General features: G+C 43.8%; 1 protein-coding gene across 19 annotated transcripts; it reads left to right on the top strand.

Moving 5' to 3' along the window:
- Positions 1-1095: 1095 nt before the first annotated feature.
- Positions 1096-26176, top strand: phactr4b (phosphatase and actin regulator 4b). 19 transcript variants are annotated; one of them, XM_040117926.1, is made up of 18 exons: positions 1167-1184; positions 3674-3861; positions 8608-8705; positions 9392-9436; positions 15833-16003; positions 16338-16418; positions 17382-17930; positions 18385-18504; positions 19337-19681; positions 21081-21212; positions 22229-22760; positions 23266-23570; positions 23706-23904; positions 24104-24159; positions 24574-24635; positions 24728-24865; positions 25034-25110; positions 25783-26176. In XM_040117926.1, the coding sequence occupies exons 4-18, from the start codon at positions 9424-9426 to the stop codon at positions 25796-25798; spliced, it is 2796 nt and encodes a 931-aa protein (XP_039973860.1). In that variant the 5' UTR covers positions 1167-1184; positions 3674-3861; positions 8608-8705; positions 9392-9423; the 3' UTR covers positions 25799-26176. The 19 variants fall into 19 exon arrangements, with proteins under 19 accessions (XP_039973858.1, XP_039973855.1, XP_039973865.1 ...); XM_040117925.1 differs by lacking the exon at positions 1167-1184 and adding an exon at positions 2218-2288; XM_040117924.1 differs by lacking the exon at positions 3674-3861 and having other exon boundaries at positions 1096-1184.
- The last annotated feature ends 677 nt before the right edge of the window (positions 26177-26853 follow it).

The following is a 26853-nucleotide window of genomic DNA, read 5'->3' as shown; positions in this document are numbered from 1 at the left end:
ATCAGATAAAGCAAAACTCATGTACTGCTTTCATTTTATGGGGTTTGCTGTCACTGCAGTTGGCCAGCAGATGGCCCCTGGCTACCATAAACTCCAACTACAAGCGGTTCCAGACTCGTTTTTGACCCTGGTGAAGTGTCACCTGACGACGCCGTCACATCAAGACTTGCTGCTCCGATTCTCAGCTTTGGGAGACTGTAATTTAGGTTTGCAGACACGCTAAAATTCATTGTACAAGTGGCCCTGAATAGCTAAATGTTGGTTTTGTTCCAGGATTTCCTCCTAAAAACTACTACCCACAGAATCACTTCTTCCACGTGACATTTTACCAACGATGCTACCAACAAGGCTTTCACTATAGATTTCTCAATGTGGGACTAGTTTGACATTACGGTGCTACTGGTTTACTGACGGAGTGAGTCCGTAGTAAGTCACAGGCTGTCTGCTCTAACTGTAACACCCCTTTATAAGCTCAACTTTGCACCTTGAAAATTACTGAAAAACAATCTACACCATGACAAGAGTTAATATATATATTTAAAAAAAAGATACAGGATAATTCACTTCTTCTGAAAACACGAATTATGGCTCCACACTTGCAGCTTGCGAAGGGATCCCCCGGCGGCTCCCGAGGCCTCTGTAACCGCACGTCTCACTTCTGCCTCAGAACCAGTCACGCAAATCTACTCAGGGGGCTTTCGCGTGGCAATTCTGGGGACGGCAACTGGGCGTGAAAAGAAAAACACTGAATAAAACACAGAATGCCAACAATGTCACTCATAGTACACGTTATCCAAAACTCTGAGCTGTATTGTCAAACTTGACCCCATTCACACAGCATCATAGTCTATGGTGTGAGGTTAATTAGATGTCATATGGGGGTAGATTATGATAGCATGGTCTATATGTGGGAGCTACCTTTATATTATTTATTGAATTCATAAATAAAATGATAGGATGGGGAAAGTGAATGCCTCTTCACTCTTCATTTTCACGGTTGGAAGCCTGATAATATAACGGTATCACCCCCCCCCAACCTTCCCCAGATCAATGCACTGCAATGCCTGGTGGGTACTGAAGTCTTCACAAAACAAAGAGGAGCCGTGTTTGCAACGCCCACAGAGGAGATGCAGCCTCCACCGAGAACTACCGGTACCGAGATGCCAGGCTCGGGATGGTTTCCGGTAAGTGCGTAAAAATGTTTGGACTGTGCGCTGGAAGAGGGGGAAAGTGAGGTGAGGAAATGACCGGGCTGCTGTTTCTAAATCGTCTGTAACTAGTTTCAGAGGAGAAGGCGGAGGAGGGCAAGTCAGGAGAGAGGTAATGCGAGTGCTAAGGTCCCGTGCGAGCGAATGAGCCGCGGAGTTTGGAGGGGACGTCTCTCCGCAGACAATAACTCAAGTTGCGCTCCAACTTGGCCGATACGAGACGAAACGCTATCACTGGTAAACTGCACGTCCGCCGTGCGACGTTGCGCCAGAACACCTCGGCTTCCCTGCAGATCCCGGGCGCCACGGGGTTCATGTCTTTGTGCTGCCCCTTCGCTGAAATCACTGCTGCCGGTCCACCACCTGAAAACTCCATTTTTCCACTGATGCTCCGCATAGGCGTCCACGCTCACAACAAAGGATGCGCGTGATCTCCGGCGTGTGTCGACGTCTGTGGTCGGAGACCTCTTGGTGAGGTGCACCTCGGACGTCCGAGTGTCGTTTTTTACCCCCATTACAGCGCCTCATATTGTGGGGTAAAACCCCCCAAAACATTTCGAGGCCTCTTACAAACGCTTTTCCCTGCATGTGTTATCTTGTCTCTAGTCGTCAGATGAGGATGCTGCCTGCACCTGAAAAAAAAAAAGATCAGTTTTCCGAGTGTCACTCTGATTTGTAATTTATAGTTTTATTTTTTAGGCGCCGGATTTTGCACAAGGATGCGTTTAAAGGAAACCCTTAAAACCACTGATCCAAAAATAATAATTAGGAAATTACTAAATGGATAATTGCTTCATGGTCTGTCTTGATGTATGGAAAAGCAAAATTTGACTCGAATGTCAGTAACAATGACAAGTCCATGCACAACAAATACCAACTTACGTTTTAATTGCGGTATTTTGTACAAAACGTGGCAGTACGCGTTGATTGGCAGTGCTTTTATTTTTGAAAAAAGCGCGACCGGAAGGCGTCGCGTTCACCGAGGCCGGCCCGACTCTCTCTTGACTACGTTCACTCACCCGCATCTTGAGTCCACTGGCGCGAGATCCCGCTCGCGGAGAGAGACGGAGCGGGAGGCAGGTCGGTGTCGAAAGCCTTCTCTCACACACACACACACGCACGCACACACACACACACACGCACACGCGGACGGCTCCGTCCTCTCCGTCTGCGCCGGGAGCAACAGCTGCTTCGTTTTGACGCTTTTCACGCGATAGGCCGAGTCAACCTCGCAGGTAATTTGCGTTTTTGCCTCGGGACAGAAAGCGGTTAAGTAATAGTCGGTCTAATCTCGGCGAGAGCCTACAATTAGAAGCCGGCGCTCCATTTAGATCTAATTAGGACATGGATTGTTAGGGCAAAGATGGAAGACGCGATACTCTCGCATCTACATCTTCGCGGCGAAGACTGCGCTGGCATGGCTCTGATATTAAAGTGTAATTCGAGAGATGGTAGGTAGCCGAGTGAAGCCCCCCCCCAGACATTTACTTTTTTTTATTATTCATTATAGGCGAAGAGAGAAAAGATTTTTTTTTTTTTTTTCCTTCGAGGACATTACAAGATGTTGGATGCCATAAGGAACGTCCAGTCATTTATTCAGATTACAAGTGTCAGTCCAGGAGCAGGCTAAGACACTTCCTTTCAGAAAAGCGAGTGATGGAAGCTCTTTTTGTAAGAGTGTGTTTTCAAAAGGCATTTAAAAAAAAAAGTGTGTGTATATGTTCATAATGATTGTTTTAATGTGTGCCTCTCGTTTTATAGTATTTATTCTACTCACATTAATACGTGTGGGACCTCTTAAAGCCTGGCTATCAGTCTGGTCAGGTGCCTCCTCTCCTTCTCCATCCTCCGTATCCTCTCTCATACCCTAACATGCATTTCCTCTGGTTTCATCTGCCCGTGGTATAATAGCTCTCAAAGTTAATTTGCTCTTCTGAGGGGAAAAAGAAATGCTGCCTCATGGCTTCGCTCTTTCCACTAACCATTGGAAGTCCCCCCCCCCATCCTCCTTTAATGGGCCATTTAGAGGCAACCGGGATGGTTAAGCTGTCAGCTGGGCCTGATTGATTCGGTTAGATCACAGATGAGACTGATCTGTGCCTGAGATTCCTCCGGAGCTCTCGGCTAAATGTCTCTCCTCCACCCCCACCCTCCTTCAGGCAGCAGCCGCTGGCAGGGAGCAGAGGTGGATTGATTTGCTTCAAGCTGCAGGCGCTGAACGTAAAGCGAGCATACAAGCGTACCATGTTAACCCTTGTTGTGTATTATCAATTGCCTTCGGTGTAGTGAAGACGCATTGGGTTCCATGATGAATAGTTATGCTCCGCCCCCCTGCAGTGCGGTCTTCTTCACACAGGTGGAGGGACACTGATGAAGAAAAGTTTAGCAATGGCAAGGAGCATTTTGGGCTCCTTCTAAAAGTGGGCCACTGGTCCCTGCGGTGAATGGTGCTTTTTCTGGGGCAGGCTCGGCGATGACGCTCACCCAGCCCTGATTGGGAACAGACACCCTCGTCCATCCATTTCGGAGAGGGGTGCGGAAGCTGTGCAGCTCGGCTACACGCAGCAGAAAGCAGAGAGACTGCTCATCTGACTTGGTTGCAACTTTTTTCCATCTACAGATCTTTCATTGATACCTCCCTGGAAGCAGGCCTGTAAGTATGCTTCAGCTCAGTCCACCTGTCTCATCTATCAACTGGCATTAAATCAGTTACTCGCCGTTTTCTGTTAGTAAGAATGTGAATTGTTTGGAAGTTTGATTCAGACAGAGGTCTACAGTGGGGAGTTAATGATATTCCTCCACTGACTTGGCGGCTTTTTGTGCCCGAAACCCAAGCGCTGGAGTGAGAAGTGAACTGCTATTTAAAGATGGCATAAGCCAGCCAGCGGCTGCCGTTTCCGCTCCCATCGTAATTGAATCAGCGCTAGCAAAGTGCGCCAGTGAGGGTGTGTGCGCTCCACAGAAGATTATACAGTCGGGACTTCTAGGCGGGCTGTGACGGCTACTTTCACATACCTGACTGGTGGCTCCTATTTGTGGTGAGTGCGTTCGTGGGACGGAAGCTGAGAAAAGGACAAAATCCCCGCTGGTATCATCCATCCTAAAACTATCATCCATGAAAATGATGTGGGCTCTTAATTTTGAGTTTTCAAGCAAGCTAGTTCATTCTGATGTATAGAGTCCTGTGAAGGTTAGAGACTGATGAAAGCTGGGAACTGAGGTGACTTTTGGCTCCTTTATTTGCTCCTCTATCCCAATATTTGAGCTCTGATTAGGTGTTTATGCCACTAATTTGTTGTGCGGGTCATGTCCTCTTATTGTCCGTCTGCCCAATACTGTGAAGTGACTTGCGATGCCCGTCTACGGCTTCAGAGAATATATCTTTCATGACGGTGAAGACACTGAGTGACAGAGGTCCCCTACAGTTAGGACTCATCACTTTCATCGGCTCTGTTCTGTACGACAGAGAGCAGTGAGAGGGTTAACATCTCGAAAGGGAACTAGGCCATCAACATCCCATTTTCATGGGCACATTCTGAGACTTGCTGTGAGCGTGACACAAACAACAAGTGAAACAGAGTAACATTTGATTGTGGAATTCGTCTGCTCCGGCCAGTTCTTTTCTTTCTTTTCTCCCCACCCCACCCCCTTTGGATCATGTATGTTGTAGTTGACACGCAGCTAGGCAAGCAGGCGTTATGCATACATAACATATGAGGCTGTGGCTGAAACGTTGGAAAATTCTCTATATTTGTAGCTCTACCCCCTCACTGCCTCGATTCCGCTCGTACTTGCAGACACCAAATATATTTTCTCTTTCCCTGGACAGAGAGAAACGCTCACCGCTCAGCTCGATTATTTTGAGTCATCCAGCCAAGGCTGTGGCACTGGGCGGTAGTGTAAAAAATTTCATCTCCAACCACGGATACATCTGACTCCTCTCAGTAGTGTTAGGGTTCTCCTCGAGGCTGTTTGTATGGCGGTACTGAAAAAACTACAATACTCAAAGCCCGTTTTAATGTGGCTGTAGGCCGGATTATTGGCCTAAGTGTCATTATTCAGGCTTCTTGTTCTGACAGGGAAGTTCACCTTCGACCCTGCCAGTAAATTGTCCTGCAAGAGGAACAGAGAAGAATACCAAAATGCAGAATTTATTACATGGGTAGGAAAACATTTCTGAGTTTACACGCCTGACTTGTGAATCACAATGCCGTACGGCCACTCATGTGCCTTGGACAGACAGAGCCTTACTACATGGCAGGACATTGATCATAGATTACATCAGTGGTTTTGTCAAACGGCCTCCTGTGGCATCAGCCTGCACACCATCACAGAGTCTAGAGGGGCTTTTGCTCTTAACTCTCCTTACATAGACCAAACCATTAGCCTGCAAGACAAGGATGCTGCAGTTTGGTCAGACCAGTGGTTCACTGAAATGTAAGATGATATGGAGGTCCACTAGACCACCAGAAGGATTGCTTTGCAATGAAATTCATCAGTAATGTTGAGAGAGGAACCGAAGGAATTCTGTGGTCCCATTTAGGGTTGGCTTTTTTTTTTTTCTCACATTATAATACTTTTGGTTTCTCACGCTAAGCAAATCACTGTGCTTGTTTTTCCCGACTGCTACAAAGGATGTGGCTTTAATAGTATGCCAGCTGCTTTATTGCAAAGAATGAACCATTTTCAGCCCAGTGTGTGACGGTGCTGTTACGTCTAGAGTTTAGGGCTTCAACTAAGAATTATTTTGATTTAATTGTCTTTCCTTTTATTTATTTATTTTATTTTTATTAGATGATTAATAATTTACTGTAAAATTCCTGTAAATAGTGTCAAATGCAGAAGTTAATTCCCCAGAGCCCAATGCGATGTCTTAAAATTGCTAAACATTAAATTGACATGGATGTAAAACACAGAGAGGCAGCAGACCTGAAAAGCTGGAACAAGCAAATGTTTGGGATTTTTACTTTATAAACTACTTAAATAATTAATTGATCTACAAATTGTTGCCAAGGGTATCAGCTACATCTAGCGCTAATGATTATTTTCATTATTGATTAATCTGTCGGGTCATTTTCTTTATTGGTTATCTATAAAATGTCAGAAAAAAAAACACCATTTTTAATTCCCCACAGGCCAAGGGAATTTCTTCACATGTCTTGTTTTGTCTAATCAACAGTCTAAGACACAGGGATATTTAGTTAACTATCATGTATGGCAAAGAAAAGCAACAAATCCTCACATTTGAGGAGATAGAATCAACAAATATTTGGCATTTTTGCTTAAAAGTGAGTAAATTATCAGAAGAGCTGCAGATTTTTTGTCGATTTTCTCTGTATCTGTGATTAGTCGATTGACAGAATCGACTAATTGATTTGTTTCTAGTAGTTTCAGCACAACAAGAAATGGATCATTCACTGCTTTCTGCTGTCTTTCCATCCTGTCTGATAGTGCAGTGCCGGCCTAGAATTCATACCCAATTCCCCCTTTTCTCTTTGAAATGAGAGGAGCAGATGTTGATACATTTCATATTCCCAAAAAGTGAGCATATGCAACAGGTCGAGTAGGTGCAGCAAAGTAAGTCTGCTCAATTTATCAGTTTTGTTTATGAGAACCTATTAGAAATTCTGCTCAATAACAGCCTCCGTCTGGTCTAACTCGGTCTCCTCTCTGTACTTAGTCAAATCAAAGCTGACTCTGTTTCCCCCTTGCTCTGCTGCTCTCTGCCCGGTCTGTAGTCTGCCCTGTCTTTTGACATTATTATCCAGAAATATGAAAATCCTGTGCCTCCTATTTAACCTTTAATTGATAAACTTACATATCTGTGAGGACCATGCGACCTTTGGTTTCTACAACATGGCCTAGTACTGTTTATCTTTAATCCCAAATGCAAACTCCCTTGCCGATAAAATACTTGGCAAATGAAATCCCCACCACCGACATGTGCAATGTATCCTTTTATACTCACATGGTCTCCAGTTTCATAAAACAGTTGTTGAAAACTGGAAACCTTTGTGTTGGTAAATTCTGCACTGTTCCGAGTTACAATTGTCCTGGATTACAGTTTGAAAGCACAAAGGTAAAACAAAAAGAGGATGCACAAAAAGATCTATTGTGAACTGCAGTCCCACAAAGCTTAGCTGGGTATGCAGCATCAACCATAGTGTTACAGTCCTAGGAACGGTGACATAAGAACATTATTCCCCAATTTATTTTGGGATTAATGTCAAGGATCACGGCTGCATGTCAATATCACATTTGCATTTTTTCCAATGAATTTTATTTATATTTCTAAAATTAACAAACCCGACTTGTTTTGCATTTGCTTTGCCAGAATGGTCTGTAACTAAAATAATCACAGCAACGTATTTAGTGTCAAACATAAATGATCCACTTCAGGTACTAAAAGGGTTAGTCTGTGGTTATAAAGGTGACCCACTTGGTCAATGTAAGTGTTAAATTACATTACTGAAGTGTTTCAGTGAGAGCGCTTTGACGCGTGGATAGTTTGAACAATGCCCAGATGGAACCAAAAGTCTTGAGTTTATGCCCGGTAACGTTTTCTCCACTAGATTTTAAGACGACCATCAGCATGACGTAGCAGAAATCGACTCTCACTTCATCCATCCATCCTTTTGAGGAATCGTAGTAGCAACCTTTTTTTGGGAGGGGGGGGGTTATTGTTGGGTTTTTTTTTTTTTTAGCTGACCGGAGTGGTGCTCTGCTGTAGTCCATCTACTTCAAATTTACCAAAACTATGTGTTCTGAGGTACATACAATTTTTTTTTTACAATGTTCTGCTGCAAATTGTGTAAAGCTTCACTAACTAGCGTACTTCTTTCTTTCAACTGTCCTTTATTGCCCTGACAGCAGATCTGCTCAAGTTAGTGGCACTAAAAATAAGTAGCAAACGTGTTCACATTCGTTCCTGAGGTTCAATATCGTCCCTCTGGCTCTGACACCTATACACAGTGCTGCAGCTTGAGGCAGTGTGTGAGCTCGACTCTGACTAGACAAAAAATGTGTCTGGTGTTGAGCACGATTGTAACATGATAGGAAGGAAATGCGGATGGCTTTTTGCATCTTCTAAATGAAGCTCGATGTCACCTTTATGCTGTAGGTTTTTAGAGGTCACTTACACCTCGTATTTTGCTCTTTCCACATAAGATATCAAGATGCAGCTCACACTTTATGCCAGGTGTAAAGGGGGTCTTACTGTTCAAGCCCAGACATTCTGGTTTAAATGTGTTGGTGGTTTTTTTTTTTTTGTGTGTGTGAGATACATCCAAGTTTCTGGGAATCCATGGGTCCCCACTAATCTTTAATCTTCCCTCCTTCTTGGCAGCGCTCTCGGTTTATGACTAACTATAATCTAATCTTCTTTGTTATTCTTCATCAGAGGGGTTAAGATGGGTGGAGCTGCCATCATGATCGGGAGTCCTGAATAGATACTGCTCTACTGCTACCACCCCTATCCCACCCATGACTTTCTACAGTGTATGTCATCGCCTTTTTTTCATATTCCCAAAAATTTACAGTTAATGATGCTAAAGTCATTTATAATGAGTACAATGTCACACATCCTGAAATTGTTTTTAAAAACAAACAGATACATTACTTGGCTATTAAGTTTTGGAGAATGAGAGAGAACGCTCAGATTTAGTGTTTAATAATGTGTTTGATAAAGAAAAAAAAAAAACATCAGCAGCAATATTGTCCATCATAACAATAGTCATGAATGCGGAGTAGATGGTAAAAAATATTTAATCGTACCAAAAATGACCAGCTAAATGACACTGAACCAGACCAGTGGAGCAGTTAATCTAGTAAAAGCTTATCTATACATAATAGTTAATATACTGTGTTTATGTGATTTCTTCAGCTAAATAGACACGACTACATTTGGCTTGATAGTGGCTAGGAATTATTTTGTTTATCTTTAGATGCTTTGATACTGGGAAGATTAATTAGGGCCTTCAAGGAATTTTAATGAAAACCTTTAAGAACAAAAATCTCATGAATGCAAAACCACAGTGTTGCTTGGTTTTTTTTTTTTTTTTTTTTGAAAGTGTCACTTGCAAAATACCACTGCTATGACACTGGTTTAACTGAAAGTGTTTCAGCTCACATCTTGAACTGGTGTTGATGCTCAAACTGTTTTGTTTTTCTTTTTTCTTTTTCAGGAACCGTCGACTGGTGTGCCTCAAACTCTGTAATGGAAAATCGCGGTGAGTACCAAGTTGCTCATTGTGGTTTGTTAAGTGCAGTGTTAATGCTGTGGAGAGAGCTGTAGATCCACTCATCCCTCGCTGTACATTCACTTTGTTTATGGGGTCTGTCTAGCCTTGCACGTTTTATGAGCCACTCAGGACTACAGCCATACATCTTCTCAACCTCCGGGTCTGATTGAGGATCAGTTTCCCCTCCCAAAGCTTGGCTTTTCAGGATTTTCCCTGGTCAGCATAGGTCAGTGTGTTATGCGTCTGTGGTGTGTTGCAGAAAACATGTTTCGGTGAATATCTGTTGTCTTTGTTTAAGTTACACTGTGAATATTGAGAATATGAGTTGCTGTGTATTAAGATCAGCACCTTTTGTCTCCCAGTGTTAACCGCTTTCACTGGAAACACTGACCCTTCCCTCTCTCTTAACAGCTGTGTATGAAAAGGAAGTGCTATTTTTTATTATGTGTACTGGTGGTTTTTGGTAAACCATCAGCTGTAGCCCTTCAGATAACCAGTTCTGTTTTGTAAAATTAATCTTTCAAAAAAAAAAAGTAAAGATGTACTAAATGTGCACACGCTAAGCCATCCCCTCTGACTATCACTTAAGACTTCCTGCGGACACTTCACAATAAAAGCCATACACAATTCTCATCACTACAAGGCTGTGAAAAACATCTACAGGTGTGTCGCAAAAGTGTGGGATTTGCATTAGAGGAACAGTTCAACCGTTTGGAAATAGACTTATTCGCCTTCCTGCCGAGAGAGAGGCGGGAACATTGACATTGGCACCTCTACAGCTCACTACCTAACACATCATATCTCATGTATTTAATCCATAAAAAAGTGTTACAACCACAGTTTGTTGTTTTACAGGGGGTTATGTGTTGGATTATTTCTTTGAATTGCAAGTGTATTTTTGGTTACCTTTGGACAGAGCCAGGCTAGCCATTTACCCCCATTTCCAGTCTTTATGTTAAGCTAAGCTAACCACCTGCTGGCAGTAGACTCATTGAGTGTACAGACATGAGGGTAGCGATCTTCTCATCTAGCTCTCGGTAAGAAAATAAATGTGCATATTTTCTAAACCATCCTTGACCAGCATACTAACACATTTAGAAATAACTGCTTGTTCTCTCTCTGGTCCTTACTCATGTGATCCCTGTGACGCTGGTGTTCAGTTTACCTTTTTTTAAACTTGCTTTTAGCGCAATCAAAGAAAATGTCCATCTACACAAGCAGTTAAAACTCTGCCCTTATACCATTCTATGAAGAATACGATAAGACATTTTTTTAAAAGGCTAATGTTCCATCATGAATGAGACTTGAAGCAGTGACACAGAGCTTTGTAGCACAATCCAAGGGGCATGTTTCATACTCTCCCCTTGTTGGACAGGGCTGTGTATGTTCATGTATGTGTGTACCTGGCTCAGTCTGTCTGCCTGCTAAAGTGGCCTGGCCTCGTCTATTATCCAGGTCAGGCCAACAGGTTCTGGGCTCATGCCGATTGGCTCAGCTCTCTCTGAAAGCCGGCCCGATGTGGAGGCTGTATGTGGGGCACAGGGAGAGAAAAGGAACACTGCCGAAGTAGCTCTCCATCTTTGTAAACAGCTCGAAATGCAGCCAAACACTCAGAAAACTCTGATCTATCCAGGCATAATGACATAGCTCAATGCTCTGGATTCCTCTGAGGCATAGGTGGACAGGGTTTTCTGAAGACACTCAAACCTCAAAGGGAATCAAAGCACTAATTCAGGGGTTCCAGTCCGCACTTCTTGTTTTCTTCTAGTTTTACAGAAAATGGTCTCTCTTTTTCCCTCTTGCTCTGCCTCTCTATATTCAGGCCCCAAACAGGGCAGCGCTCCTTGGCAAACATGTTTCAAAGTCATGCTAATGCCTCCGAGATGGTTCATATTGTGATAAGAGACCTGGAGATGTGCATAAAACATTGTCTGGAGGCATTAAGAGAAGTGAGCAGCATGATAAACGCCCTCTGCTAGTTCTGAACAACAGTAGTACCCTAATCTTAGCGTGCATACTGGATACAGAAATGGCAGCATATATCGGATTTAACGCACCCTCATATTTTCCAGATTGACTTGTGATCTTTCATTCCTCCTTTGACAAGTCCAGTGTCGTAGTAGCAGCTGTACTGCTGCTGGGATTCATGTCTCTTGTTCAAATGTGGAGATGGAGCAGCATTTAAGGCACACTTGACCTCTATGCTGCTCCCACAAAAAGTCATGTCTCTGATCTTGTGTAATATGGCTCCTGATTGAGGTCATTGATTGAAATTGCTGCAAATATTTTTTTTCTCCCCCATCCTTCACAACCAGACAAAAATAAGGTTTTTGTTTGCCAGTTAAGGTGCTTTACTAACTTAGGAATGGCTTATATAGTTTTCCTTGTCAGCTCTAGGGAAACAAAAAATACTGACACCACTGTGTTTGGCACATAATTGTTTTCAGGGCAAACAATTTGGTCTGAGCTCTGTGGTTTTAAGTCTAGTTATTTGTGTGGTAGTTAAGTGCTTTTACTGTAAGGTTTGGCCCAGATCAGTGTAATGATCACGCAAGTCCTTGTTCTCGAGAGCCGCTGCACCACATAGCATGCATCACATTGTGCATACATTATTGGATGCACACATTGCACCACATACTGTATACTGCAGACACATGAAATTGAAAACATAACTTTTCTTTCTCCCTGGAATGGTAGGCATTTTTCAGTGAATGCTGACCTGTGCTATGAGCCAAGGAGGGAGGGTCAGTGAGGGAGGGGGAGAGGGAGTCCAGCTCCTGGAGGGAGGGAAGGTCTTAAGGAGACTGCAAGAGGGAGGGACAGGGGAAGGTCTGAACTGAAAGGGGTAGAAGAAGGGCAGACGAGAGAAACAAAGAGAAGAAGAAAAGACATTAGATAGAGGAGATCAGGGTATGGTGCTAAAGGAGGAGGAGGGCAGGTGCAGCGGTTGGTCTATATAGTGTAGTGGGCACATTTCCGGGTGCAGGACAGGTAGAGGCCCCTCAGGGGCTGGATCATGGGACAGAGCCTTCGTGTGGAGACCCCAGCTCAGGACCCACAAAAACACAACAATGGCGGTGAGTTTCTGGATTCACTTACGCATTCCATTCCTACTATTTTGTAGTTTTTCAGTGCCTTAAAGCGTAGAGGAGATATGAGGTTTGGAGATTGTATAATCAACTTTGCACGGTCTTCTCTCTCTCTACCCCCTTCACTTTCACCACCACAAGGAATGTTAAATCACTGGGATCACGTGGATGAATCTCAGCTGCGTTTTTACTAACTCATGCATGTGTTGCGCACTTATTTTCTCATCTTACAATACACAAGAAGGTGAAATTAGATATTGGAAAGACGTTTTATTTAGGGATTTTTTGAAATAGGAATTGTGTCTGACTGGATGAGATTTTACATAATTTTGTATCCATTCCAACAGTTTCCCTTTTAATTATTGCAATTTTTCATATTAAAGAGTATAAACGGGCCTAATTAATCCTTAATCAGAGATCATGACTTTAAGTTTGACAAAGTAGCAAGTAATGAATTTATAGGAAAGATTAAAACATTTCTTACCTTAAATAGCTTGCTGTAATTGTATTTATTTGACTTAGTGCTACTATGCTATTGGGTTTTAAGTGGTTGACTGATTTTTAGGACACACAAGATTCCAATTAAACAGATTACATTTAATAATAATCTGCCCTGGCAAGGTCCAGGGTTGTAATGAGGTTGGAAGTGTTTCCCAACCATTGCACCCTGTGGAAGCAGGTTTCTTACGCAAGTGATCGGGATGGCTTGGGTCACAGATTGGCTAAAGGCTGTGGTCCTTTTTAAAACAACAATCTCCTTTTAACCATATACTCACCTGACTGGACTGCCATGACTCAATGAACCATGGGGTTAAAAACAAATCTGGCCTCTCTGGGACATGTTTGAGAGAGTGGTAGGTGTGGCTTCAGGATAGGGGTACGTCAGAGGAACACACACACACACACACACACACACACACACACACACACACACACACACACACACACAGTGTCACACACCCCCGTGTTTCCTGACTGGTATGCCTTATCTCGGCAGACCTGATTACAGAGCATGACTACTAGAATTCTGGTTCTGGCTTTGTTCTGAATGGAAACTTGTTTTATATCATCTAGATGTTTTAAAAGTAAGAATGTCAATTAGTTTGACTGGTGTCACTGTACTGTACCTTTCAGCTCTGCGTTTCCATGACTTGTACAGTGGACTGTGTTGTTGAGTGTGAGGGGAAGAGGTTGTCTTTGTTCTCGGTCACAGAATCAGGGTGGAGTGCTGTTTCCTCCCTGTGTTTCCAGGCTGCACCCCCCTCCACCTCATACCCTCCATAAGTCCTGTACTTTTTCTCTCTTATGTGACTCTTTCTACCCTTTACTCCCACTCCCATTCCCATTCCCACCACACATTACCAGACCTCTTCTCACTACAATTGAAACAATGGCATGTTGGAGAGCTTTTCTCTGTATCTGTGAACAATAATTTTGAGTTGATCCACAACTCTCTTCAATTTGATAATTGAGTTGGATTTTTTTTTTGACATTTTTAGAATTTTTTTGTGTCGGTGGAGTGACACATTTTATAATCAGGCAACACTGGCTTACGTACAAATCTTCTAAGGATATGGTCAGTCATCATTTTCAAACGGATGCCTGCTGAATGGGCTGAGTCGTCTGTGATCGTCATCTCTGCATTGCTTTGGAGTGTGCAGGCCTGGCACAGCCAGCCCTTATCCTGCTTCACTGGCTTCAGCTGAGCCACTGTGTCAGAGCAGTGTGCTGTGTGAGAACCTCAGTTCTGGATCACAGGGAAGCTGCCTTAAGCAATGCTTAATCTGGATGTTATGGCAGCTGGTCTGAACCCTCAGATTTCTACCTCACCAAGATAAGCTGGATTTCCATGGTGCGGACATGTTCCTTGAACCCGGACCCTCTCTGCTGTAGTTCCGAAGAGTTTCCTGCAACTTGTCCTTCTGGCATTTTCTTCCTTTCTGATTTGACTGTTGGGATATATACAGGACAGTTGATTTTGGGGTTGCCGGATGCTCCCTGCCTCTCCATGGCATGCTGTTTCAAGTCCCACCATCATGGAAGCTGGACGCTTAACATCCCTCTTCCAGGTAGACCAGTGTCTGTTTTTTGATAGGCTTGTCAAAATTAAAACTATTCAGGACATACAGAGAAAAACTAATTTAAAATTGCCAACAATGCATGAACTTGAAATTTTTTTTAATTTCAACTGTTTAGTACGTTTTACAGATGGTCAGGTTTCTAAACACTATGTAAGCATTCAGTTCAATTTTTCCCTGCCAGCAGCATTGAGGTAGCCGTGTGGCGTAGCGGTTAAAGACTGTCCTTCAGCTGCAAAAATGGGTTTGAATCCTGTGTCAGCAACCATCCACCATGCTTAAGTGTCCCTTAGCAAGATACTGAAACCCTGCCAGCTCCAGGGGTGCTGGTCCGTAGCTAACCCTGACTTCCCCTGCCTTCCCTCCAGGAATGATATTGTTGTTATTTTGTTCCTCTGTTCTTTATTGGATGGCTAAGTAAGCCACATCAGTACTGTGTTAGGAGCATATTGTTGTGGGAATCAGACAGCAAGGCATTAGTGTCGCCAAGACATCCTGTGTATCCATGAGACTGGATGTTTTAAATTGGACCCTATTCTCTCTACACTGTGTTATGTCTAAATATTATTTCTGCTGAATACAGCAGCTGCAGCCTTGAGAGAGCTAATGTTTGAAACTCTCTCCAAGCTCATCACCCTGTTGGTTGGTCTGTCAAATACGTAACCCAGAATATGTAACAATGACAGAAAGCCATATAATGGAGTACTTCAGGTCTTGATGGCATCTCATAATGGTCACTGTTCTTATAAAGTTTTTGCTCCGTGATTCACAGCTGTATGTATGTATCACGACTGACACTTTGTCCTGCTACTATGTGATTGCATCCATGTGTTTGCCTCCCTTCGCTATAGAGGTAGTGAGGGTTGAAAGGCTGATAAGGCAGTAGTCTCCATCCAGCCAAGGAATGTGAGCACTTGACAGTGAGAAATCCTGGCTGAGCGCCAGCATCAGACCTCTCCTGTTAACTGTGGATATGTGGAGGAGTCCATGAGCTCTCAGCATCACCCTGCCAAAGCACACTCAGTCCCCGAGAACTAACAGCTAAAGATAATAACAGCCGTAACGAGCACGGCCTCCTTTACAAAGGCAGCAGATGAGCTCAGAAAGAGTAGAAAGTCCTCTGTCAGAATATTGTGACTGCTGATCTTAGTTTCCATGTTAGCCTGTCTGGTCCTAAATTGCACAAATCTCGTTAATGCTGTTCTCTCTGTTTTTAGATGATGAAGCTGAGCAGCACCACAGCACAATGGTGGGAGAGGGTGGCAGCACGGGGGACAGCACCCCTCCCCCAAAGCGTAAGGGCAAGTTCTCTACCCTTGGCAAGATCTTCAAGCCATGGAAGTGGCGGAAGAAGAAAAGCAGCGAGAAGTTCAAGGAAACGTCAGAAGGTTTGTGTTGTGAACTCATTGTGTTTGTAGTCTAAGTGGACCCCCCCACATACACACACTGGTCATATCAGTTACATTCAGTTTTCATCAGAATTCCTCAATGCGTGTGTTCCTGCTTGAATGTTACAGGCCCCTTGGTTCTCCTTATGTTCTCAGTCCACGTACAATAAGACAATAAGCTACAAACAAAATATCCTGTGGGTTCGCCTTTGAATTCTGGAGCATGAGGTCACACACAAAATGTGACCGATTTTTACTGCAGTATGTTTTACCTCATGGAGATCTTGAAAAAGAAAACTCAGCATGTAACGTTAATTCTGTTTATTGATGGCAGAGCTGGAGAGAAAGATGTCGACGAGGCGTACCCGACAGGAGCTTATCGAACAGGGAGTGCTGAAGGAGGTCCCGGACAACGGTAAGAGTGCTTCTGTGATTCATCTGATATCTCGGCACAGTGGTGTCTGCATGTGTCAGCAGTAGCCCCGAGGCTATTACACCCACACAGACAATACAGTTAAGTCATCAATACATTATGGCAGGAACACTGTCCTCCTATCCAGCAGGTGTCTGAGACATATATTTTTTTAAAAAGGCAAATTTACTTTCACCTTCCTGTTTTGTGTATGTAATGTAATGTCTGTTTAAAATGGCTTGCCACTCTCCAGAGCTGAGGAAAAGTGGAACGAATTGTGCCCTGCAGCAAAACAGCATTGAGAGGGGTGTGTGCAAGCATTCTGCTGGCCCCGCTGTTGCAGAAGCCCATTTATTAAACCTACAGCTGCTCCTTCATCAAACCAACAAACACAGGCTCTATCTACAGAGCTTGGGTTAAGGGCACCTTTGTTCTTTACTGTGGGACAGGGCTGCAACTAAAGATTATTGTCATTACTGATTAATTAGTAGATTATTTTGTCTGTTAATTTGTCAATCTAAAAAGTGACAGAAAATAGTGAGAAGTGCCCATTACAATATTTCAGAGACCAAGGAATCAACTTAAAATTGCTTGATCTGTCCAAACAACAGTTGGAATCAACAAGTACTCAATTTACAATAATATAAACCAGAAAAGAAGCAGCAAATCCTCATATTTGTGAAGGCAGTACTAGCTAATATCCAGAATTTCTTCCTAATAAAACATCAAAAAAATGAACCAATGGCATTAAATTGTTCCCATTTACTGTTCTATCAATGAAATAATGGATTAATCGACCTGTCTTTGTGTGTATCACATGCACATGTAGAACATCATATTCCGTAGTATTAAACTTTAATAATTTAGATTAAGTGGACATTTAATGTCTCACTGACAGCTCTCGCATAATGACTCAGAATGATGTTGGATCATTTCAATTTTATATCTGTTCACCAAGGACTCTAGTTCTTTTTTTCCAAACCTTTCAAGATGCAGATGCAGATGCAGAAAACCTGAAGCAGCCCTACGTGAAGAATGGTCACACTCTGCCTGTAAGCGCTGGGGTTGGAGCCGGAGGGGGAGGAGTATTCAGCACTGGCAGGAGCCCATGCAACCAAGGCAAACTCCCCTCCGAGTCAGACTTCAGGATGAACCCGACCTGGCTCACCCAGCCTGACGACCACAGGGGCCGCCCTCCCTCGGACGGAGACCGCCGGGGAGCTCCGTGCTCCAGGGGTACAGGACTCCATGAAGACGGGCGAAGAGCGGGAGGGATGGCGGCACGTGCACACGGGGAGGGCGAGTGGAAGCCTAACATGGTCTGGCAGGGCCAGATTCACAGCCAGATGGAGGAGGGCAGACGTGGAGGCTGGCTTCACCCTGAGGACGGGCAGAAGAGGCCCGGGCTGCAGAAGGCCCCATCGGAGGACGGGAGAAGGAGTCGGCCTGTGGAAGCGGACTGGAAGCCTACACTCCCTCGACATGCATCTGCCGAGGAGGGAAGGGCCTACAGAGGTGAGTCATCTGAGGTCTTCCACCAATTGTGACAAGCTGTAATCTTAAGATCCCTCAGTTTTCCTCGGTGTGAGAAAGTCCAAGATAAGGTGTATATTTTACAACTTGACTTCCTTCAAATGTGTTTGAAGATAGCAGGTGTTTCTTCAGTCTATGTATTTTTTTCCCTCCCTCTTGCTGTCACTTTCCTGCTTATGTGCTGTCCTCCCAGATATAGACGGGCTCCTGTCGGCTCCCAAGGGCCCTGCTCCAGCTACGCTTCTTATTCAGGAACATGAGGAAATAGCTTGTCCTCTCTTCTCCTCTCCTAATTAATATGGCATGATCATTATACCCGCTTTTGCACTTAACACTAACTCTGTCAGTTCAGTGATAAGTGGCGAAGAGCCACAGCTCATTGTTTTCTCTAAAAAGTTACACTTTGAGAAATATTTGTGTTTTGTGCTGTTTTTAGACTTAAGTCGTCCAGTTGTCATGTATCTGGCACATGAACCACTGTCATATCATCATATTGACAACACCAATGCAGAACTACAAAAAGAAAAGAGAATTTTTTCTGTGGACAGATATGAAGGTGAACAGATTTTCTCCCACTTTCCTTCATGTGTCACTGCTCAGCTCTTCTCTCTCTGTCTCACCTTTATTTTCCTTTTTTTCTTTCTCTCTGATTCTGCTTTTCTCTCCCTCTCCCACTCACTTTCTGTCTTTATCACATCTGCTTTCAGTCCTTCTTTTTCTCTCGCTCTCTCTCTCTCTCTCTCTCTCTCTCTCTCTCTCTCTCTCTCTCTCTCTGTCTCTCTGTTCCTCATGCTCACTTCCTAGTTTCCTCTAGATTATTTCCTCTTTGGTTGTATCACGTCAAAGTGATAAAGGCTCAACCATAAATAAATAACCCTAAACTTCAGAGCTGCAGCTTTGAGGAATGGCGTGGGAGCAACAGCAACAACAGCAGCAGCAGCAGTAGCAGTGTGGGGGGTGCTCAGGGGTGCGGTGGGGTGGGTAGAGGGAGGTGGATTTTTGGTGGTAATTGCAGCCGCCTACTCTGTTTATCTTCACAGCTGATCCCTAGATAATGCCATTCTCAAACAAGTGCTATCACAGAGAGCGCTTGGAGTGGTGAAGCAGCAGAAAATGGCTCACTGCTCAGTCCCTGAACTGAAACTTTTATAGCCATGTAGAGATATGTTTTACGATGCGATGACGCTATGTCTATAATGGCAAAGATAAAAGTACACTTTTTAAATGCCTGCTATTTAGAATATTGTGTGTGCACCACAGCTGGACACTGATTTTAAAGTTTTACTGGCATTTTTTTTTTTTTTTTTTTTAATTTTTCTATCTCAGTTGAGATATGTAGAATGAACTTTTGTTATATAACATATCCCCATAATATTGTGTTTTCATAGAGCCAGACAGCCATTTTGTCCATGACCCGGAAGCCCTGCGGAACACCCTGCGTGAACCTCTGCCACCTAAACAACCTGTCATGCCTCCCAAATGGCTGATGAGCTCCAGCCCTGAACCTGACAGCGAGGCTCCACCTCACACCCCATCCAACCACCCCACGACCCAGTACTCCTCTCTCTCCGCCCCCTCGGCTGCAGCGTCCAAACCTGTTCGGTGCATCTCCTCTGCGGGTGCGTCCACTCAGCAGTCTTCATCTGCAGCCCCGATCTCCACCTCTCAGGTCACCAAACAGCCCCCTCTGCCTCCACCTAAGCCGGTGAACAGGAACAACGCCACCATGCTGGGTAAGCTCTGCTGAGCAGTGGGTGCTTCTGTTGAACAGGTGATTGAGGGAGTGGATGTGATAACTTGCAGCCCGCATCAACAGTCACAAATGTGCCTTATGAACACGCAGATGTCAGCTCAGTTAGCACGTAGTTTTCCCACTGGCGAATGCAGTATGTACATTTATGAGTCAGTGCACAACTGATGGCAAAGAGAAGTCTTCACAGCTAGCAACACATAAAAAACGCACACTCGACACACAATCCTGGTAATGATGTTATCTGAACAGCTTGAGCATCTTTTCCCCAGCTAATTACTTATTACGCCTGGACTATTTTAGCTGCCACTTCTTCCAGCATTATACACTCTGAAGATAACAGGGAGTCTTGTGGCTGTGGGCCACTGCTCACACAGATGCAATGTAGCGGTTGTTGTTCTTGTTTACTGTGGGTTTGTCTAATCTGGGATCTTGCCTTAATTTGCCACTCGGGCAAGGCTGTCTACTTTGAGTCATTTTCATCTTATCAACAGATCTGATGACTTTGCTACCTGACAAGTGTGTGCACTTCCTGTGTGATTGCATCATGCAGGGTTTATTGTAGTTATGAAATGCTGTGAGGTGTTATGTATTTGTCACATGTTTATCACTCACGTCATCAGATAGTCATATGACTGGTCACATGAGGGAAAAAAATATTATCAGATGTCCTGTGTGTAGTAACGTCAGGTTATTTTGGTTATTGTTATTGGCAGATAAAATAGTATACAGTGCAACTAATTTGGAAATTAACAGCATTTTCAGATTCACAATATTTGGACTACCAAGGCTAGGCCAACCAGAAATCTAATTTAGAGAACAAACACCTGTTGATGCAGTTGTTGACAGTTCGCTGGAGCTGTCCTACAAAGTCAGAGTTACTAGATATTTTAAAGGAATATTCCCACAATTTGGAAAATTCATATATATTTTTTTTTGCTTGTTAGATGAGAAGATCAATACAACATCATATCTGGCCGTCTCACAGGCAGGAGACAAAAAACCACAACTTGACGTTTTTACACTTTGGTTTTGTATGTATTGTACGCCAGGCTAGCTTCCCCCTTGCTTCCAATCTTTAGACTAAACTAAGCTAACCTTCTCCTGGTTGTATCTTCATATTAAACAGACAGACATGAGTGTGGTGTTGATCTTCTCATCTAACTCTTGGCAAGAAAAGAAATAAGCGTATTTCCCAGAATGTGGAAGTATTCCTTTTGAGAGGGGAGAACCATAATAATTAAGATTGTTGAAATTTTTATTCAATGAATGACAGATTGAAAAGCATTTAGCGTGACAATACCCCAACCACATATACAGTACACCATGTACCGGCATTCATTAAACACACCAGCTGAAGGCCTCCGTCTCCTCCCTGTTAGTCTCCGCCCTGCAGGGGGGAGAGAATGCTCAGCTTCCGCTCTACTGGTCCTGCTGGAAGCGAGAGTGCGACTATGATGTCTACCTGTCCCTGCCCGTCTACCTGTGCCGACGGGCCGGCGGCCTGCGCTCAGGTAAAAAGATGCCCTCTGGTATCTCTGTGGCCAGGGTGCCCGTGTCTGCAATGCCCTCCTTCAAAGTCTGCGTTCTTCATCATGTCGCGTCCTTTTTAAATGCCAACACACTTGGCACAATGCCTTTATCTTGTCGACTGGCCCTGATTGCTTCTCTTTGGGTGTGGTATATAGGAGCCGCATGCAGATAATGAGTGTGCTCGGTGCGTTGTTAGTATGAAAGACAACTTCTGTGCGCCTGAGCAGTTGTGTTTTCAGTGCTGTACTCTCCAGCTGTGGCCTGCAATGCATCAAGTGAATTTTATAGCGCTAATCCACTTAGCTTCTTGTCATGGATGGATGGGTGGATATGTGTGAATGGATGGATGGGTGGAGTGGCGAAAGGGTTCTAACATAAGGGCTTGACTTAATTTAGAGAGGAAGATGTAATCCAGTTCAGTCTTGTCTACTGCATGTTTCAAGTCTTGCAACACTTACCTCTTATTATGCCTCAGTAGCACGGCTATGGCTTTTAACATTGATGATGCTTTACAGCCATTCCACAGTTATAAGAATCTTGTGGCAAAAATACAAATGTGCATGCAAATAATTTGAGTTTTGCATTCAAGCTTTTTGTTTCTGAGCTTTTGCACTTGAAATATGCTAATAAACAAGGAATTTACAGATGGTTTAGAATCTGGCTGTGTAGGGCATGTAGGCTGTATGTATCTCCTTTGTCTCTGTGACCTGGGGCACATGCTGCACACTGGTTTGTTAGGGCAGTGTGCGTCCATGTTGACACGGTCATGTGATCCAACTCACTGTATGTACACAGTAATGCTCAGTCAGACATGTAATCCCAGTATTTATATTTGTTCATGTGTAATCTGTCCTGTGGGGTACATCGTACATGTATGGCTGATGTATGTGCTTTCAAACTAGATAGAAAAGTAAAGCACTTGGTAGCAAATCACTCACAGGCCTAAGCTATAGCTTTTTTGCTTTATGACTGGAGGAATGAACCGTTTCATTTGCAGGTGACTTCACCCAAGCCCCCGGGGGTGCCAGTCTTCTGCCAGCCAAGCCCTCTCCACCGATGCCCCCCAAGAGGACCACCCCTGTTACCAAACGCAACACGGAGGACTCCTCTGCTTCAAGCCATCCTATCAACCCCTCGCCGCTTTCTCTGGAGGACCACAGCAGCCTCCCTGTTGGTTACCAGCTGCCTCCCCCTCCTCCCTCCCCTCCCCTGCCAACTCACATACCACCTTCTCCACCCCGCCAACACATACACACCCACCACCTCCATCATCAGCATTCCTACCCCCACCCACTGCCCCAACCCATACCCATGCTGTTTGACCCGCCGAGCCCAACCAATGAGTCTCCCCAGCGCCCGGCTCCTGTGCCGCTGCATATCATGATCCAGCGAGCCCTGTCCAGTCCCGGCCCGGCTCAGCCGCATCCAGACGGGTCACAGCGTGCACACACTCTGCTTTTTGAAACCCCGCCAGAGTACCAAGGAGATCGTGGTCGCCCCCTGCCTGTCAGCATCCAGCCACTAAAACTGTAAGTCGCTCTGCGCATAATAACAGGGGAACTTTTTTAAAACAAAGCTATTCTGTCGACACAAAATCACAAGTCAGCACAAGCAAAACAACCAGAGCGGACAAAGAGGACAGAAATATGTAATGTCTTTCAGCCATATTTCTACCAACATGCAAGCCAGCTTTGCATGTGACCTTGAGTAGTGTCCACATCCTTTTTTTTTTTAAGCCTTGTATACTTTGTACTTGATTCCATTTAGAGCAGGAGAAAATCTTACCTTGATCATTGCAAAGTCAAGTATAGCTAAAAGAGTGAGGATGGGATACACCTCCTGGTTAGGCTGAAGCATGTAATGTTGAAGGTTGGATACATAAATTTTCATTTGGTAAAACTAGTTTAAAATGGCGTCAGTCTTGTTTTAAGTGCAAAAGCTTTTTCTAAATGATTTAAATACACAGAAATAGACGCTTTATCTGTATGCATAATGCATATATATATATTTTTTCTCTCTCTCTCTTTCCATTAGATCTGAAGATGACTACTCAGAGGAGGAGGAGGAGGAAGAGGAGGAAGATGACGAAGAAGAGGAGGAGTACGATGGGGAGATCCCCCAGCCAGAGCTGGAGCCACGGAGTCGTAGGTGCTTGGTCGGTGATGCCGGTGTTTGTGTCATCCCAGCGGGAAACAGCAGTGAGGAGGAGGAGGAAGAAGAGGAGGAAGAGGATGAGGAAGAAGAGCATGAGATTCACGGGGAGGACAGTGACTCAGACAGTCCTGTGCTTCATAAAGATGAAGACTCAGATGAGGATGAGGAGGATGAGCCCCCACTCAGTAAGCATAACGAATTTTTATGAAAATATTTAAAAATGATTTAAAGTTTTTAGTTTCAAGACTCCTATAAAGCACCTTGCAGTGATTTGTGCTCCCGACCACCTGACTACATCTCTCTGCTTGGCTTTTATCCAGGCGCCCTGGCCAGCAGGGTCAAGAGGAAGGACACCCTGGCTCTGAAGCTCAGCAGCCGTCCCTCTGCTCCAAACAGGGACAGGTTTACCCAAGAGAGGAGCAGCAGAGACGACCAGCCTCCAGGACAGACCGGCCTCACCTGGCAGAGCAGGGAGCAGTGGGAGGCCATCCGCACACAGATCGGCACTGCACTCACAAGGTAAACACAGACAATGTCATACTTATGTGCATATTCCATTGCCTTTGTATCCTTTCATCTAACAAGAGTGAATGTGCATTTCCTGAAGAAATCAGGCGATCATTTCTTAGATCTTTGTCCTACTTACTGCCTGAATGACAAAGTGATGAAATTGTGTAAAAATAGTGCTGCTTTTTTTTTCTTTTCTTTTTTTTTTTAGGCGACTTAGCCAGAGACCCACAGCTGAGGAGCTCGAGCAAAGAAACATCCTTCAGCGTCAGTATCAACTCTTCCTTTCCTTTTCACCTTTTTTTTTTTTTTTTTTTTTTAATATCCATTACCGAACCTAATAATCCCACCAGTGCAAATGAGGGATTCTGCTTTGAGTCAACTGCTCCTTGACATAGGCTTAAATGAAAAATCACAGCTCAGTTCAGACAGACTGTTTTGTTTATGATTTACTCTTGTTTTTGTAAATAAAGCCACATCTCATTTTTACTGAGCCATTTCTTTACAATGTATAAGAAAATCTGATTTTACTCACAATAATGACAGGAATTTACACTTGAAAAGACTGTTGGAAACACGGATCACAGTTTAGATGTCTAATTTTGGAAACAGCCTTTACTCTCTAGTCTAAATTAAGCTTGGTTGATTCTTTTTTTTCCTCCTCCCTCATTCTTTCTTTAGCCAAAAATCAGGCTGACAGACAAGCTGAGGTTAGAGAGATCAAGCGGCGGCTGACCAGAAAGGTGAGGCAACACATCCACAGCAGACAACCAAGTGGCAAATCATGTATTTGCTGGATATTAAACTGACATAAAAAAACCTCTGTTTATTTTAGCTAAGTCAAAGACCCACAGTTGCTGAACTACAGGCGAGAAAAATCCTGCGGTTCCACGAGTACGTGGAAGTCACAGATGCCCAAGACTATGATCGGAGGGCAGACAAGCCGTGGACTAAGTTGACTCCCGCTGACAAGGTATGCATTCAGTGTGTCATCTCCAGAAAGCGCCTAACAAACCCAGTAAATGCATCCAACATATAAAAGACGGTTTAACATCATATTGTCATCAATGCGATGATTAGGGCATTTCACCTTTTTAAATTTACTTTTAACCGACAATCTCTTTCCTGTTGTTTCGTCCAGGCGGCTATCCGTAAGGAGCTCAACGATTATAAGAGCACTGAAATGGAGGTTCATGAAGACAGCAGAATTTACACAAGGTAAAGCTTTACCAGTTGGATCTTGACATTACAATCCTTCAGATTTCAGTCCTCGTCGTTTTGACACCTGAAGTTACTGTGTGGTTTAACACTACAGCAAATACACCTTGTTACTACTAACTGCTTCGTCAGAAGTACAACATAACTTGCCTGGTTTAAAGAAGTCAAGTAATGATAGGTCTAACCTTGGTGACAAATACATTGTTTCCTGTGACTGCTTCACAATAAAAGCCACCGCGCGTTTCACCTAAACACTTTTAATGTGAATTATCAGCAGTAGAGGTTTTCATTAGCAGTAACTTAATACCACTGTGGAATGGGGAGGGGAGTGAATAGTAAACAGTGAGGCTGATATCGGTGAGATAAAATTAGAAACTGTAACACCGGATTACATACATGCATTGTTTCCTGTCAACGATTCCCTCATGCGTGTGAAAGCAGTTTCAATCCAGCGTGGGAATGGCAGTCTCTGCCACTAACAACAAAAACTACTACTGTTCAGAGACGTGATTACAGAATGTATATATATTGACTGGCAATCACTGTAAAATTGCAAACCATAAATAGAAAGCAGCAAAACAAGGTGTGATTTAATTGAAAATCTAAAGGATCATAACTTTAAACGGAATGTATGTTGATGTCTCATGAGATCTTTGTCTTTTTTACTTTTAGGTTTCATCGGCCTTAGCTTCCCCACCTCGCACCCGCCCCTGCCCCCACCCTCACCCCTTCCTGGTTAATGAAGCACTTAAGATCTCTGTGGAATGAGGCTGCTCCCTATGCAGACTGATTCCCGAATGTACTGTACAGATTATCAGGGAAAGCCTGGAACTGACTCGAAACAAGGATGCTTCTCGCTTGCCCTCCATCGCCCTCTCACTACATTACTTTCACTAAACTGAGGTGGTGGTGGGTGAGGACCAGATGCAGTATTTCTCCCAGACAACAGGGGGAACCACGTGCCAATGAAGTGGAGAAGAGGCAGAGGACCTACAGGGCTTACTCTCACTCTGCTGTTATGTGGTACCCCTCAGGGACTTGGATCTAGTTACAACCTTTAATGCGGCCTCATTCTGTGTTGCCTTTTTTCTTCTTTACTGTATAAGGAAAAGCTAATTCATCTCGTTAATGTAATAACATAAAATAACAATAGTAATAATAATGATGATGACTTATAATACTCCACACAGTAATAATAGATAATAGAGACAAACGGCAGCAGCAAGAGCAGGCTGGAGGAGTAAGACTGGGATATTCTGTTTTAGGACTGGACATCTCTGGGATATTGTGTGTTTTATATTAATTGTGTACAGACTGCTATTGTGATACCTTAGAATGAAGCTTGGAGAGATCCAATTACAAAATAATCTGTAATGCACAAGATATTTTTTATTGTACTTTTGATCACTTGAGTAGTGACAGCTTTTATTTGAGCCTTTTTTTATTTGGCCTGCCTGTATTTATGGTTGTGATGTGAGGTGGCCATTTAAACGTCAATCTACATATAGAAAGATGTGCAGGTCAGGAGGCTGTTGGTGTTTTTATGTGTGCCAACGTACCCAATGCCTAAAGGACTATAGGATACTGGTTTTCATATCACTGATTTCTGCAATCCACTGCATGAGCCAACACAGAATCCAGTGCCCCTGGATTCTGGATATTCTCTCTTCATTTATACTTTTTTATGAGTTTTTGTACTTCCCTTTAAAGATCAAACATGCAATGCATTCTGTAGCCATTTTG

This window comes from Xiphias gladius, chromosome 22 (assembly GCF_016859285.1).
Source record: "Xiphias gladius isolate SHS-SW01 ecotype Sanya breed wild chromosome 22, ASM1685928v1, whole genome shotgun sequence".
Classification (NCBI taxonomy): domain Eukaryota; kingdom Metazoa; phylum Chordata; class Actinopteri; order Istiophoriformes; family Xiphiidae; genus Xiphias; species Xiphias gladius.
Note: the sequence above shows the minus strand (reverse complement) of the source record. Positions and strands in the feature narration are given on the sequence as shown.

What these genes read in the sequence shown, in the direction of transcription:
- phactr4b (XM_040117912.1), top strand. Translation starts at nt 14,387, where the DNA reads ATGGTGCGGACATGTTCCTTGAACCCGGACCCTCTCTGCTGTAGTTCC. An exon ending in AGCATCCAGCCACTAAAACT is followed by an intron (nt 22,761 to 23,265) that starts GTAAGTCGCTCT and finishes TCTTTCCATTAG; the next exon opens with ATCTGAAGATGACTACTCAG. An exon ending in ATCGGCACTGCACTCACAAG is followed by an intron (nt 23,905 to 24,103) that starts GTAAACACAGAC and finishes TTTTTTTTTTAG; the next exon opens with GCGACTTAGCCAGAGACCCA.